The sequence below is a fragment of the Acanthopagrus latus genome, chromosome 5, assembly GCF_904848185.1.
Source record: "Acanthopagrus latus isolate v.2019 chromosome 5, fAcaLat1.1, whole genome shotgun sequence".
NCBI classification, from domain to species: domain Eukaryota; kingdom Metazoa; phylum Chordata; class Actinopteri; order Spariformes; family Sparidae; genus Acanthopagrus; species Acanthopagrus latus.
In genome coordinates this window covers 30,274,546-30,289,012 of record NC_051043.1, presented here as the reverse complement: position 1 = coordinate 30,289,012, position 14,467 = coordinate 30,274,546, and the positions used below count along the sequence as shown (strand labels likewise).

The 14,467-nt window shown below is 42.9% G+C and overlaps 1 protein-coding gene and 1 long non-coding RNA gene across 4 annotated transcripts; one reads left to right on the top strand and one right to left on the bottom strand.

Annotated features, from left to right (window-relative positions):
* Positions 1-2,678: 2,678 nt before the first annotated feature.
* LOC119020270 (actin, non-muscle 6.2) lies at positions 2,679-7,165 on the bottom strand. 2 transcript variants are annotated; one of them, XM_037099524.1, is made up of 9 exons: positions 6,979-7,165; positions 5,361-5,485; positions 5,147-5,275; positions 4,948-5,058; positions 4,441-4,525; positions 4,157-4,318; positions 3,869-4,060; positions 3,394-3,575; positions 2,679-3,177 (listed from the first exon to the last, which is right to left on the bottom strand). In XM_037099524.1, exons 1-9 carry the CDS (start codon positions 7,148-7,150, stop codon positions 3,034-3,036), a joined length of 1,302 nt encoding a protein of 433 aa, XP_036955419.1. In that variant the 5' UTR covers positions 7,151-7,165; the 3' UTR covers positions 2,679-3,033. The 2 variants fall into 2 exon arrangements, with proteins under 2 accessions (XP_036955419.1, XP_036955420.1); XM_037099525.1 differs by lacking the exon at positions 6,979-7,165 and adding an exon at positions 6,656-6,680.
* LOC119020278 lies at positions 7,151-10,549 on the top strand. Of its 2 annotated transcripts, XR_005075270.1 has the most exons (3): positions 7,263-7,396; positions 9,882-9,955; positions 10,203-10,549. It is a non-coding gene; the product is annotated as an uncharacterized LOC119020278 (long non-coding RNA). The 2 variants fall into 2 exon arrangements; XR_005075269.1 differs by lacking the exon at positions 9,882-9,955 and having other exon boundaries at positions 7,151-7,396.
* Positions 10,550-14,467: the final 3,918 nt, after the last annotated feature.

Sequence of the window (14,467 nt, the reverse complement as noted above, 5' to 3'; positions counted from 1 at the left end):
TATGTTTATTCCTATGAAAACTGCTTTGTGGTGTTTTAAAGTTTGACTGTCCGTTTATAAAAACACCTGAATCTGCTGTGTTTTTGGGCCTGAACACCAGAGACTTCCTCCAACCAAGCCAGCGTATCTGGTTTAGTGCACGGCTCACATGAATGGGAATAAAATAATAAAATCGTGTGACTTTTAACAGTTTATCGGACCAAACAGCTCAAATCACGACAGTCAAATGACTCATTTGATGGGTTGAGGCTCCTCCTGGTGGAGGCCTGGGACACAAGGGAGCTGCCTTCAGAAGTCTATTACAGGCTGACACGCCCCCTTAGTTACTGATTGGATGCTACAGCAGACAGTGTTGTGCCTGAACACATTCAGTGAATGATTGTTCATGAACTCATTCATATTTTTGGCGAATGTGAACTGAACCTACTGTATTCTGCCTGATGAACGTCATTGTGAACGGTGCCCACTCACAGTTTAACTTAAGTGCCAAATGTCCATAGAACCTTCAAGGCAAAAACCCAGCAAAAACATACCGTAAACAGGCTTTAATATTTAGCGGAAAAAACACCCATCTGGCAATACCAGCCACCACAGAGTTGCACCGCCACATGTCATCAAAATGCAAAACATGGAGGTAAAAACAAACGAAGGCAGCAGCACCTCAGACTCTGACTCCACCATTAATACGCCATCTTCTTATGATTGCTTAAAACCATTTCATGAAAAGGTGAGTGATGATCTAGGTGGGAAAAATCTGACCTTTTTGTGTAAACTTTGCCTGCCAGGTTTCAAGAAGCAACTCCGTATGTCAATAACATTAACATTAAGTGTGTCACATCACGTTTTATTGACAGTGTATAGAAATCACAGAATGACTGAAAATAACACTGGACCCCAAAACAACGAAATAAAAATCTTTGATTCAGTTTGTTTGTATTCAGTCAAACATTTCAAATGTTATACTCCTTTACATTCAACTGACAGCTGAAGTTACTGAAATTAAAAATCTGATCAGTGTTTTCAATATTATACATTTTCATGGATTAAACTATCCAGCTGTACACAGCGTAGATCAATGAGCTCCACCTCCACCAGCTGTAACATTAAAACACTGCTTACACGTGAAATCATCAGTAACAATATTCCAGTAACTGGATCAATGTAACTGTGAACTGGACCAACAAGTACTTTTACTTTAAAGGAGCAGTCTGTAGTTTTGCTGATGAAATATTGTTGAGCAGAGAAAGATGTTCATTGGCTGATTTTCCTCCATCAGGTGGCTGAATTAACAAACTGACCTGAAAGAACAAAACAAATTCATACTAACTACAGACTGCTCCTTTAAAAATCTCGGTACATTTCACAGTACTTTTACAACGCAGTAATACTACTTTTGCTTCAGTCAGAGATTCGAGTACTTCCTCCACCGCTGCAGCGGCTCCTGCAGGACCGTGATGTCATCATATGTATCAAAATGTAAAGTAGATTAAAATATCTTGTGGTGAAAGATTAAATCATTAAGCCAAACACTAAAACCACCTGATCCTGATTAATAAACATTATCCGTCATCACCATCCATATTATGTACAATGTGTGCACTGTGCAAAAAATTTAAATACACAAGTACGAATACCTAAAAATGTACTTGAGTAAATGTACTGAGTTACACTCCATCACTGCTAATTACATTTTCTCTGTTTTCTGTTCAGAGTACTTCATCTCACGACTCCTCAAAGACCGTAACAAACTGTGATACACTAAAACTAGAGCTTCATCTAAAATCCCCTCCTCTTTAATAAGTGTCCTCACTGTTGTGCTCCATCTTTAAAAGTATTCAACGCAGATGTTCATTATTGCATCATGTCTGTTTGAATGTCTATCAACCAATCACAGCTTTTAAAAGAATGTGTGACACCTGAGACCAGGTCAACCTCACCAAGATAAAAACTGCTTCTTCCTGTTCAGAGTTACTCTAATATGGAAGTGAATCTGCACCATAATTCAAATTAAAATGCAAAAAAACAGAAATGCTTTTTCATTTTCAGAATATAGCTGCATTATTTGACTCATTTTCTTCTTCAAGACTGCTCATTTTGTAACTTAATTAAAAAGAAAAGGATTTCCTCCTAGTTTTCTTTTAGCTGTGCGACAAGATGAGCAGTTTTGAAGTGAAAATGCAATTTGGATGATTTATTATCCATTTTCTTCATGAGTCAAATAATGCAGCTATGACCTTGAAATGAAAAAGCATTTCAGTTTTCAAATTGAGTTTTGGTACCCGTTTGCTGGGGCATCTTTTGAAAATTAAATCTTAATGTAATTTTCTTTAAGTCATATTGAAGAAAACAAAATGCAGTTTGGATGATTTGAGTTTGATTTATTTTGAGTTATGTCAAAAAAATGCAGCTATGTTCTGAAAATGAAAAAGCATTTCTGTTAATGCATTTTAAATTTGAATTGTGGTACAAATTTGCTTCCATACTCTGAGAGTGATTCAGGAAACTTCTTAAACTAAAACTAGAAGTTTTGAGGCCTCAGGAGCTCTGAGAGGATTCTCAGGGTGTTTGTGAACAAAGATTGTGAATTAAGTGTAAATTAACAAACTGAATCTGTAAAAACAAACACTGGATCGCTGCAGAAAACATTTCAACTCGGCAGCAAATGACGACAGAAGCTGTAAATATCAAATGTTTGGCTTTTATTGATGTTGTAATTGACAGACTGGACGAGGGGGGAAGCTGAATGCTGATGTGATTTGTTACAGAGGTAGAAAAGACGCAGGTAGAAAAAGATGCAGTGATAATACTGTTTGTTTTCTTGGACTTCAGTTTATCACCAGAAGAACTGAGAGCTGTAACAGTTAGAGGACACGTTGGGATGTTTGATGGAGTTCAGCCGAGCCGACACGTTAAAATGTAAACAGGCGCTTGATTCATCTTGTATGTGGCATCTCACATCTTTTAGTTTGTTCACACAAGATAAAAACAGGCACATTTATGGTTGAGCAGAGGACGACGAGGACGAGGAGCTTTCTAGAAGCACTTGCGGTGGACGATGGCCGGGCCGGACTCGTCGTACTCCTGCTTGCTGATCCACATCTGCTGGAAGGTGGACAGGGAGGCCAGGATGGAGCCGCCGATCCAGACGGAGTACTTCCTCTCTGGGGGAGCGATGATCTGCGTGGGAGAGGAAAGAGTGACAATTACTACGAAGAACAGCTTTGATTTAAAACAATAAAAGTTAAAAGTTGGTCAGATCGAGTCTTTAGTCTGTCAACACTGAAAGTAACAAGCAAACTCACTTTGGAAACCAACTGAAACTAAAAGTTAAACAGTTTTAGTTTCCCTTTGCTGGAAAAACAAACTGATAAGTGTCAAAAACTGAGTGTGTACCTTGATTTTCATGGTGGGTGGTGCGAGGGCTGTGATCTCCTTCTGCATACGGTCGGCGATGCCGGGGTACATGGTGGTGCCACCGGACAGCACAGTGTTGGCGTACAGGTCCTTACGGATGTCCACGTCGCACTTCATGATGCTGTTGTAAGTCGTCTCGTGGATGCCAGCAGACTCCATTCCTGAACACACGGAGGGAACAAGATATTTGTGAAGCAAACAGCAGAGGACGCCTCACTGGGAAGACTTTGTTAACAAGATTACCATCTGTACGACAGTTACCAACAAGGCAAAGACTCCTCTAGTGGCCCTCTGAATCTTAATGTTGGAGCTAAACTGTTTAGATTTACACTGAGTTAAAGCTTAGACTACCCTGCTGGACTGACCAGGAACTCGGGGAAGTGATATCAGCCGTTTTCAGTAAAGGTAGACCTGTTTGCTGTGAATCATTTTAGCGTTGGTGCTCGTCACCCACCGATGAATGAGGGCTGGAAGAGCGTCTCAGGGCAGCGGAACCTCTCGTTGCCGATGGTGATGACCTGACCGTCGGGAAGCTCGTAGCTCTTCTCGAGGGTGGAAGACTGTGCAGCCGTCTGCATCTCCTGCTCGAAGTCCAGAGCCACGTAGGAGAGCTTCTCCTTAATGTCACGCACGATCTCACGCTCGGCTGGACGTCAAGAGATGAAACACTTGCGTTAAAACAAAAATATTCAGAAGGAAGAAAAACCTGCTGCTGTTTTAGAAGCTGAGAGTTTGGATGTACCGGTGGTGGTGAAGCTGTAGCCTCTCTCTGTGAGGATCTTCATCAGATAGTCTGTCAGATCTCTGCCGGCCAGATCCAGACGGAGGATGGCGTGAGGTAGAGCGTATCCCTCGTAGATGGGCACAGTGTGGCTGACACCGTCACCGGAGTCCAACACAATACCTGTAACACAAACACCAGACATGCTTCAACATTCAGCTGCAGTTACTACAACAGCCACTAGATGCTGCTCCTGGACAAACTTCTCTGGAGCCATGAGTTACTCATGAGCAGGAAGTCCTCACCTGTGGTACGACCGGAGGCGTACAGGGACAGGACGGCCTGGATGGCAACATACATGGCCGGACAGTTGAAGGTCTCGAACATGATCTGGAGCCAAGAGAAAGACGACAGGTGTCACAGTGGACGCCACGACAACTGAAGACTGAAGACAGCAGCTGTAAGCTGTTAATATCTGAGGCCTGAGAGGCTTAAAGCTCCATCAGAAGATCGAGTTAAAAAGATGATTTGGAAGCACTGTTATATTTGTATATTTTATCTCTGCATTCAGATGGAAATCAAATCAATTGCTCTGGAGGAAAAAACAAATCTGGTGTTTAATCCTGTCCTGCTCGTCGACCTGCGTACGCTCAGCGGCCGAGACCACAAACTCCTACAGGGCTCGACTGTGTTTTAGACTGAAGGAGCTTGAACTCATTGTGCATGACAAGGCCAGTTAGATGTACTGCTCAAGTTCTTTACATCTTGAAGTAAGAGCAACATAAACCACTGAGCATTTGTTCTGAACACACCTGTGTCATCTTCTCCCTGTTGGCCTTGGGGTTCAGTGGCGCCTCCGTCAGCAGGACCGGGTGCTCCTCCGGAGCCACACGGAGCTCATTGTAGAAGGTGTGATGCCAGATCTGCAGAACATGAGGGACACTTCGTTTTACCATCAGGTGAAACTACTTTCAAATATGTGAATATAAAAGTCACTGAAGACGTCCTCACCTTCTCCATGTCGTCCCAGTTGGTGACGATGCCGTGCTCGATGGGGTACTTCAGGGTCAGGATTCCTCTCTTGCTCTGGGCCTCGTCTCCCACGTAGCTGTCCTTCTGTCCCATTCCCACCATCACACCCTGCACACACACAAACACGTCTTTAGTCACATTCCAGTGTGTTTATTGGTGCGTTAGATTCTTACAGCGATGAGGCTCTCAGTACCTGGTGTCTGGGTCGACCCACGATAGAGGGGAAGACGGCGCGGGGGGCATCATCACCGGCGAAACCGGCCTTGCACATGCCGGAGCCGTTATCAACAACGAGGGCAGCGACGTCGTCCTCCATGTCTGCAGAGAAACATTTGGATTAATGAGCAAAGTGTTTGGTGCTTTTCATAGTCAGCCCTCATCTCTGCACTGTTCCTGTCCGGATACTAAAAGTAAGAAACAAAAACAAAACACACTTAAATCTGTAGTGTGTTTTTAAAAAGCAGCACGTTGAATAGATAAAAAAAAAAAAAAAAAAAACCCGAGGATTTCTAAAACAGTAAAATATATCTGGAAAAAAAAATGGAAACTCATGTCTGGGAGGTTTCACAACCTTTCCTCCCAGCTCATGGCTGACATGATGGAACCTGTTGGGGTGTGGCCATGTGGTGAGACGTGACGCAATGAGAGAGAAAAAATTAAATATCACCAAACATAGCCTTGAAACATGAATATCTCTCTTATCATATAATCAAAAGTTTTTTTAAGTGACCGAGTGTGTAAAGACGTATCAGAGCCGTCACCTTACTGTAATAACGCACAAACACCATACAGGCTCTTATGATAATGAGACGGCACCAAGCCCTGAAATGTGCCCTCAGAACCTCACAGAGTTGAAATCAGATTAAAAACAGGTAAAAGCGGCTGAACGCTGAACGTTCAGACTCTGTAGCTTCTCTTCACCTTCAGGAAACAGAACTGAAGCCAGTTTCTTCTATTCAAATAGGTTTTAACTCTTTCGAGCTGCAGTGGAATGACAGTTGTGTCGGGCGTGGCAGCTCAGGTCGTCCAACCTGCTTCACTCATGAGACCTGTGAGCAGCCAATCACCTGAGGGCTCCTCAAACAGGTTCAGGCACAACGTCACCTCCAGTGTTCAGCAGACACCACACGTCATCTGTTCAGTGTTTCACATCAACAGAACCTTTTGTTTTTTAATGTCCCTCATGTGAGAGGAGTCAGATTACTGACAAGTTAAAATTCGTTTGATAAAAGTTCTGGAAGTTTTATTTTGTTGAGGGTCTGAAACAGGAAGTGTGTGATGCAGGAAGGAGCAGCCGTTCCCTCAGGACACACACACACAATCAATCAAGTTAACAGAAGAAAATCAATTCTTGAAAAGCATATTGATTCTTCTATAAAAGTACCGACTGTAAAATCCAATTCAGTCTGATTCCACTGAAAACATTTTACTGGATTCACATTTCAACTCTGTCTCTGATTTTCTTGTTTCCAACTCAAAGTAATCTACCTGAGCAGAACTTCTACAGAATCTGCAGATTCAGCTGGAGGGAAATCATTCATCCTCATGTGGTCCGTCTGCAGACTGACAGCTGAGCTCAGTCGCCTCCTCAGGTGACACAGCGTCTCTGAAAGTCTTCGTAGCTTCTGTCACAAAGTTTAACCTCGAAATGACTCTGAACTGAATCGGCTCAGAAACTTTTCTCCAGGATGAGCTTAAACCTGACGAACACTTTTCTACATGTCTGTCACACCTGCAGAGATTCACTGCTGATGAGTCTGATCAGTCAACCTGTGTGAAAGCTCCAGAGGCTCAGGAGTGTCAGCTCTTACCTGTGCAGGTGAGTCTCAGGTGTGTCTTGGTGAAGTCTTGCAGGTGTAGCTCTGCCCCAGCTGTGCTCGGTGAATGCAGCCTCAACACGCGCACCGCACCGGTTTTATTCCCGCGCGCGGAGCTGCTGGCGTTGTCCATAAAAGGTAACGTTCTCTCCGCGAGCGCTGCCATTGGTCCAGGTGAGCAGGATTCCTCAGGTTCTCGCAGCTCGCGTTCTGATTGGCTAAAGCAGGCATCTGTCAAGGGAGCGGACACGCGGGACAGAAACCTGTTAGCCCCTCGGAAAAAATCCAACACCCTGCAGGGTTTTTACTGAAATCCCAGATTCCTCCGGAGCAGGAGGCCGTCGGACCGGAAGTGACGTGAAGAGAGTGAAGCTCCATGAGGATGAGACATGATTGGGAAAAGATTAATTTTGTAAGTCAGCTTCAATGCCTCATAAAGAAACTCCCTTAAAAGAGCAGTTCACCCAAATATGTAAACCAGAGAGTCCTCCTCTCCTCTGCTCTCCTCAGCCGGAGAAACAACCAAAGAAACATAATAGAATTCTCCAAAACTAAGTTCAAACTTTACTGAATCAGCTGTTGGCACTTCCTGTTAGCAGTGAACCTGTGGGTGTGCAGAAGCTGTCACTGGATCACTGTGCTACTGAAGAAAACTTAAAAATGTGATGTTTCTAAGGCAGGTTCTGCACACGTGAGGAGCCTTAATTCTAAAGATGATTTTTTCATGACTGCTGCGAAGTATTAAGTATCATCTTCAGATCAGTTAGTGATGTTTCTCTGCAGACTGATCACAGCAGACGAGCTGATGGAGACTTCTGATGTTTAAATCAAGTCTCAGCTGCTTCAGTTGTTCAGCAGAACGCTGCAGCTCTGTTTGACTGTGAAGCTCCAGACGTCTTGGTGACCGATGATCACTCTACTGCTGAATTCCTCAGAAAAATAAACTCAAATACAGAAAGTTTCATGTGCAGAACTTCTTTACGTTTGTGTTGTGATTGTTGTGAACCTGTCACTGTCAGTGAACACACCGTAAGTTTCAGTTGATCCAGCTATTGAACTATTGAAGTGACCACAACTTCACCAGACTCCATTAACAAATGTGGTGATTTTAAGAGTTGTTGAGTTAAAACAAACTTTAAAACGTAGTGAAACTGTGTCTCTGACAGATTCTGACTCATTGTGTCCTTGTTGTAAATTCAGCATTAAATGTTTCAGCTGAAGTTGTTTGTCTCCTTGTAAAAAGTGTCAGTTTGTGGCAGCATGTCTGTACCAGCCTGTCTGCTTCTGTGGCTAAAGTGCTAAAGTCTTACCTGCCAACATTGATCAGCTGTTTGAACACACTGTTTACACTGATTTCACCATTTACACTCCATTTATGAAAGAAGAAGCATGTTATTGATCTAAACATGTCACATGTTACAAAGACACTAAACAGGAACAATATAGGCGACTTCTTTGTCCCCGTGGAGAAAGTCCCCAGACTCCCTTAACAAATGTGTCAGTTTAGTGAGTTGTTGAGTTGGAGACACTTTATAAACTCTGTGAAACTCTGTCTCTGACTCATTCTGCAGTATTTGGACCTTCTTGTTAATTCAGCAAATGTTCTACATGAACTTCTTTCTGTCTTTGAGTAGAAACATGGAGTCTGTTTGTTTTATGTCTTTGCATGTTGAGCTGGGAGGTGACGTCTGATCACAGCTGCTCCCTCAGATGCAGGTTGTTCTCAGGTATGAACTGTTCTTAGTCTGGTGTTGTTGATGTCAGCTGTGAGCGGATCACTTGTGATCAAGTTGATAACAAAATGTGAACAACCTCAAAATCTCCCTGTTGCCTCTGATAGTTTCTGTCAGGACTGCAGTGTCACATATCATCTGCTGTAAGAAACATTATCCACACTGCGTTCACCAGTCTGTTCTGATCAAAACCAAGATCAAACACATATCATTTTCAATTCAAATATCCTCCTGAAACTCGACAAACCCAACAAGTTATAAATGAGGTAAACTGATGCTGAGCGATCAAGACAACGGGAGGATAAATATTCTAATGAGTCCAACCTTTCTTCTGTAAACTCACGTTGCTGATCCTGATTTTCAGGATTTTCTTGCAGCTTAAAACAAAAGAAAACCAAAAAGATCCACCGTGGAGTTTCTGTTCGCAGCCTGTTGCTCTGACATCAGATAACGTCACCATCAGCAGCAGAATGAGGAACCTGACCAGCAAAATAACTCAATGGAAAATAAACAGTTGGGTGAAATCTGAGAGAACCAGCGCTAATAAACTGGACTGTTTCACGTCTCGACGTTCTGGTTCCTGCATGAACCAAACAGGAACGGAGCGACATGACGAGGCCGGCGAGGATCTGCGGTCCTCCGGACACCTCGTGTCCACACCAGAAGATCTGACGTCGTCCTTTTATCCTCTCAAAAAATAACAGTACTGCAGAGTAATTTATATTTATTAGAAAATACTTATGGAAATATTGCACTTATTTTGAGGCGTGAGACGATGGAAACGTCACGTCAGGATTATCCTCTAAAATATAACTGTGCCTCATGATATTATCCTGATAATCTGCAAAATAATCTCAGAACTCAAACTGCTCTGAAACAGAGCTGGCCACAGTGGAACCATGAGACAGATTTTATTGACAGTAAACTTGCAAACAGGCCGCTTGTGGAGAAAGTCACCAGACTCCCTTAACAAATGCAGTGATTTTAACAGTTTCTTCATGAGTAGAAACTGAACAAACTTTGTGAAACAGCTGCAACAAATTCTCAATCATTGATTCCTTCTTGTGAATTCAGCATTAAATCTAATTACTCTCCATTTATGAAAGCAGAAACATGTTATTGATCTGAACATGTCACATGTTTGTTTCATTTCTTTGCATATAGAGTTGGCAGGTGACGTCTGATCACAGCTGCTCACTCAGGACGGATGATCATGTCGGGGTTAAACATGTCCTCAGGTTGGAATTTGAAAAAAAAGAAAAACTCAGAACTTCCTCCTCTTCTTATGTCATCACCTTGTTTTGGCCCAAGTTCCCCTCCATGTCATCAGCAGTAGTAACAGTAGCACCACCTCAAATAACCAGGATGGTGAACAGTAACTGGCCCAGGAGGAAGAAAGACTCTCTCACTGCAGGACTGAAACCTGTAGCAGAGTATTTTCATGTCAAAACTGTAACATCAATAAACAATCTGATTCTGGTCCAGGTATGAACCAACACAGAGGAGCAGCGAGGAGGTGGACGGGCTCTAAACGGGCCCAGCGGATCATTATCGCCACCAGCAGCTTTATCTGGACACGTCTGACATGCAGAGGCCTGCAGGACAAGACCAGGCTCAGACTGACTTTCAGTGGAATTTTAAGATCCGTCAGCGATCTTGGATGTGACTTCTTTGAGTTCAACGTCTGATACTCGTGATTAATAAGAACTTACAGCCACAGAAGTTTCAGTTCGTCACAGTGTTTAATGTGTCCTCGAGTATAGTACCTAATTTCCTTATTTTGTAAATATAATAAAGACCATCATGACTGTAATATGATGATTTATTGCACATTCAAGAGTCTGTCAATCAAAGACACATCCTGTGAGACATTTTCTACACGTGTGTGTGTAAATCTCCCTCTGTGTGTTACCTGTGTGAGTGTCTGATTGGCTGCCTGTGAGTTGCTTGTTGATTGGTTCCAAGCCTGCAATTTAAAGACCGGCTTCTCTCAACTGAGACGAGGAGAGTCACATTTCTCATGTTGCATCAGGGTTTCCCCAAAGCCAGGGAGTCAAAATCCACTGTCAAAACTGAGAGTCCATATCTCTGAGTCAGTTTTCTCAAATTCAGCCTGAGAACATGTTTAACCTCAACATGAGGGAGCAGCTGTGATCAGACGTCACCTCCCAGCTCTGCAAAGGCATAAAACAAACAGACTCCATGTTTCTACTCACAGACAGAAAGAAGTTCATGTAGAACATTTGCTGAATTAACAAGAAGGTCCAAATAATGCAGAATGAGTCAGAGACAGAGTTTCACAGAGTTTATAAAGTGTCTCCAACTCAACAACTCACTAAACTGACACATTTGTTAAGGGAGTCTGGGGACTTTCTCCACGGGGACAAAGAAGTCGCCTATATTGTTCCTGTTTAGTGTCTTTGTAACATGTGACTTGGTACAGACATGCTGCCACAAACTGACACTTTTTACAAGGAGACAAACAACTTCAGCTTCTCATTTAATGCTGAATTTACAACAAGGACACAATGAGTCAGAATCTGTCAGAGACACAGTTTCATAATGTCTATAAAGTTTGTTTTAACTCAACAACTCTTAAAATCACTACATTTGTTAATGGAGTCTGGTGATGTTGTTCAATGGTTGTTCATTCAGCCTGATGTTGTAGCTTCTTCTTCTTCTTCTTCTTCTTCTTCTTCTTCTTCTTCTTCTTCTTCTTCTTCTTCTTCTTCTTCTTCTTCTTCTTCTATGCTTGGATAATTCAATTCTAGTTTTTCTCCTCCACAGCTGGAAATCTGTTTCCACCTGTGCTTTCAGTATTTTGACTGTGTGCTCGTGTGTTTCTGTCCTTTTATGGACTAAACTGCAGCTGAAATTCCAGCAGGTGACATCAGACCTGCTGCAGCTTGTACAGACTTCCGTGCTGCTCACAAGAAATGTGCAGAAGAACCTGAAGAACATCCTACATGTTGGAAATATCTATCAAATGTCATTAAAATGAAGGTTAAGTCCAGTTTTAACTGACTTTTATTACAGTTTTACTTTAATAGATATAAGTATCATGTGTTTTATTAAAGGATGTGTTTCTTCTCTCTACAGTGACAGACATGCTGTTGTTTATTCAGATGATTTATAAAATACTGTAAATAATAATGAGCTCGCAGTTTAGAAACTGAATAAACTTCCATATTTCACGCAGACGACCTTCATCTCTCCAAAGCTTTCAGGATGTTGTGACATTTAATCCACTCGCCTATCTGGAGTTATATTAGATCCAATAATACGGTGGCCCTGAGGGTCAAAACACATCAAAACACAACAACGCTTCACACAATAAAACACACTGTGGTTGTGTTTGGACCCTGCAGGCCACCGTCAGTACATCAGTCCAGTCCAGATGTGTCATCACAGGTCAGAGGAGTCGCTGATGATTTTCACAGGAGCTAATTATATTTCAACACCTTCGATTGTGTTCGTTAAAACGAGATATATATTAAAAAAGAAGACTGCAGTAGGAAGGAGTCATAAACCCTGCAGATACACTTTCACACTCATTCTGTCTCGTCTGCTGGTCTCTTGTTTCTGGCTGACGAGGCAAACACACAGAAAAACACTTTCAAATCAACAAAACACGAGTAAATAAGAAAATATCCTTATCATGTGCTGCATGTAGGAAAAACAGAGCTCCCCCTGGAGGCCTGGAGCACGTCTGCTGTGGCGTCTGAATACGCAGCCTGTTTCCAGCGTTTGTGTATTTCTGCATTTGCACATTTTGGTGTATTTGTTTGTGTTCATGTTGTCAAACAGATGAAGATATTTTCTCATTAACTTGTGTTTTGTCTCTCGTTCAGTTTGTTTCCTCCAGCTTCCTCTCTTCCTGTTGTCTTCTTCTTCTTCTGCTCTCTTTCTAACTCTTCTGTCTCTTTACTTGAACTCGTCCTGTTAATGTGAATAACATTTTTTCCCAGTGAAGTAGATTCACCTTCTGTCGGTGCGTCTGCAGCGACACACACTCCTACAGTAGTCCTGCATTACTTGATGTTGCAGAGGTGTTCCTGTTATTGTGTCCACACCCTCAACCTGCTCTGACTTGTCTTTACGTCCAATTACAGCCGCTCCACTGCTCCTCTAATTTCCCCGAGACCTCGAAATCTTTCCTTTTTTTCTCCCTTCTAACTGGGCCAAATGTAACACAGGACTTCAGGGCGTTACCTCAGTCTGCAGGAGGCGGTCCTCGCCAGGTGTGGCCACGCCCCCACGTATCCGACAGAACCTTCTTCCCATCTGTCCTTGTATGGTCTTAACTGCAGCTGAAGATTCCAGCAGCTGACACACCTGCTGCAGGTTTACACAACACTCAGCTGCAGGATGCACTTTCTGATCGACAGTCAAAGTTTTCTGCAAAAACACAAACCAGCTGAAACTTTTTGTGTCTTTGAGTTGAATCTTTCTGTTTCTCTCTCTGGCGTGACGCTGTGCTGATGCTCTGCTTCGGTTTAGACACAAAAACAACTTGTTCAGTGTCAGAAAACATCTTGGTTTGGATTAAAATACCTGTTCTGTTGGCTACAATCACAGATGAAGAAGTCTGACACCACTGGAACATCTGGAAATGTCCACAAAGTGTCGTAAAGAACGTCCAGTGAGACTCAGACGTGTTGGCTGGAGTAACTCCATCACCTCCACCTCCACCTTCACCTCCTGATGTGGAAGTGATTCATTTAAAGTCATTTAATGTGAACGTGATGTGTCATGTTGGTACAAATGTCAGCGTCGGATGGTTCTGTAGTTTGTAGAAACGTTAACCAGAGAAATGAACTGTTAGATGATTAAATGACACAAATCAAAGACACAGAGGTGGAACGAACATTAACTGAGACGTTCCACAACATTTCACATCTAACAGCTGTGGAAACTTTGCATATCCAGATTTGATCAGTGATGACAAACTTCCCAACAACTTCTCATAAAAACTTAAAATGCTAACGATGATTTAACGACCAATTCGTTGAAGGCAGAGTGTGTTTTTTACTTGAGTAAAGAATCTGCGGACTGAAGATACACGAGGCTCAGATCATAAGATGTCAGAAGCTGTGAGGAGATGTTGGATTTTAAGACACCGACAGACTTTATTTGATGCAAAAAGTGCAGAGTTCAATATTCAAACTGCGTAAAAGTCGTTTTGATATCAGAATACAGTAAGAAGGTTCACTCTTCCCAGTAAAAATGACTTATTCTGCTGCCACACACTGTTGTATGGTCTGTGGCTGTCGTCCTGCTGCAGCACCGGTTTGCCTCGGCATGTTGGTTTACAGCCCGACCTGCGATCACCGCCCTGCAGTCAGGAGCCGCTGACATTGTCCACATTCTCCGGCTGGTTCAGGCCTGTTCGTGGAGCCGGAGGAGTGTCAGTCTGCCAAACCCCACACTCACTCTGAGAGCGATTAACATGCAACAACACAAAGACCAAAAAAGGCGTGAACGCTGAGAAACTTCCTGGCTGGACGGGAATCCTCCTCTTCCACAATCAAACGGCTTTTTATGGAAATGGACGGGCTGCAACTCGACACCTGCAGCAGAGATAATCCAACATGTCTGCCTTTATCTCTGTCACAGCGACAGTCTTGTCTTGTGGTAATGAGGAGGAGAACCAGTCTGACGAAGACTGAGGGGATGTTGACGGACAGATCAACGCAGGTTTCTAGTCGCTACATGGTGAGGAGCTGAAACTGGTCGTCCAGAAACAGGGT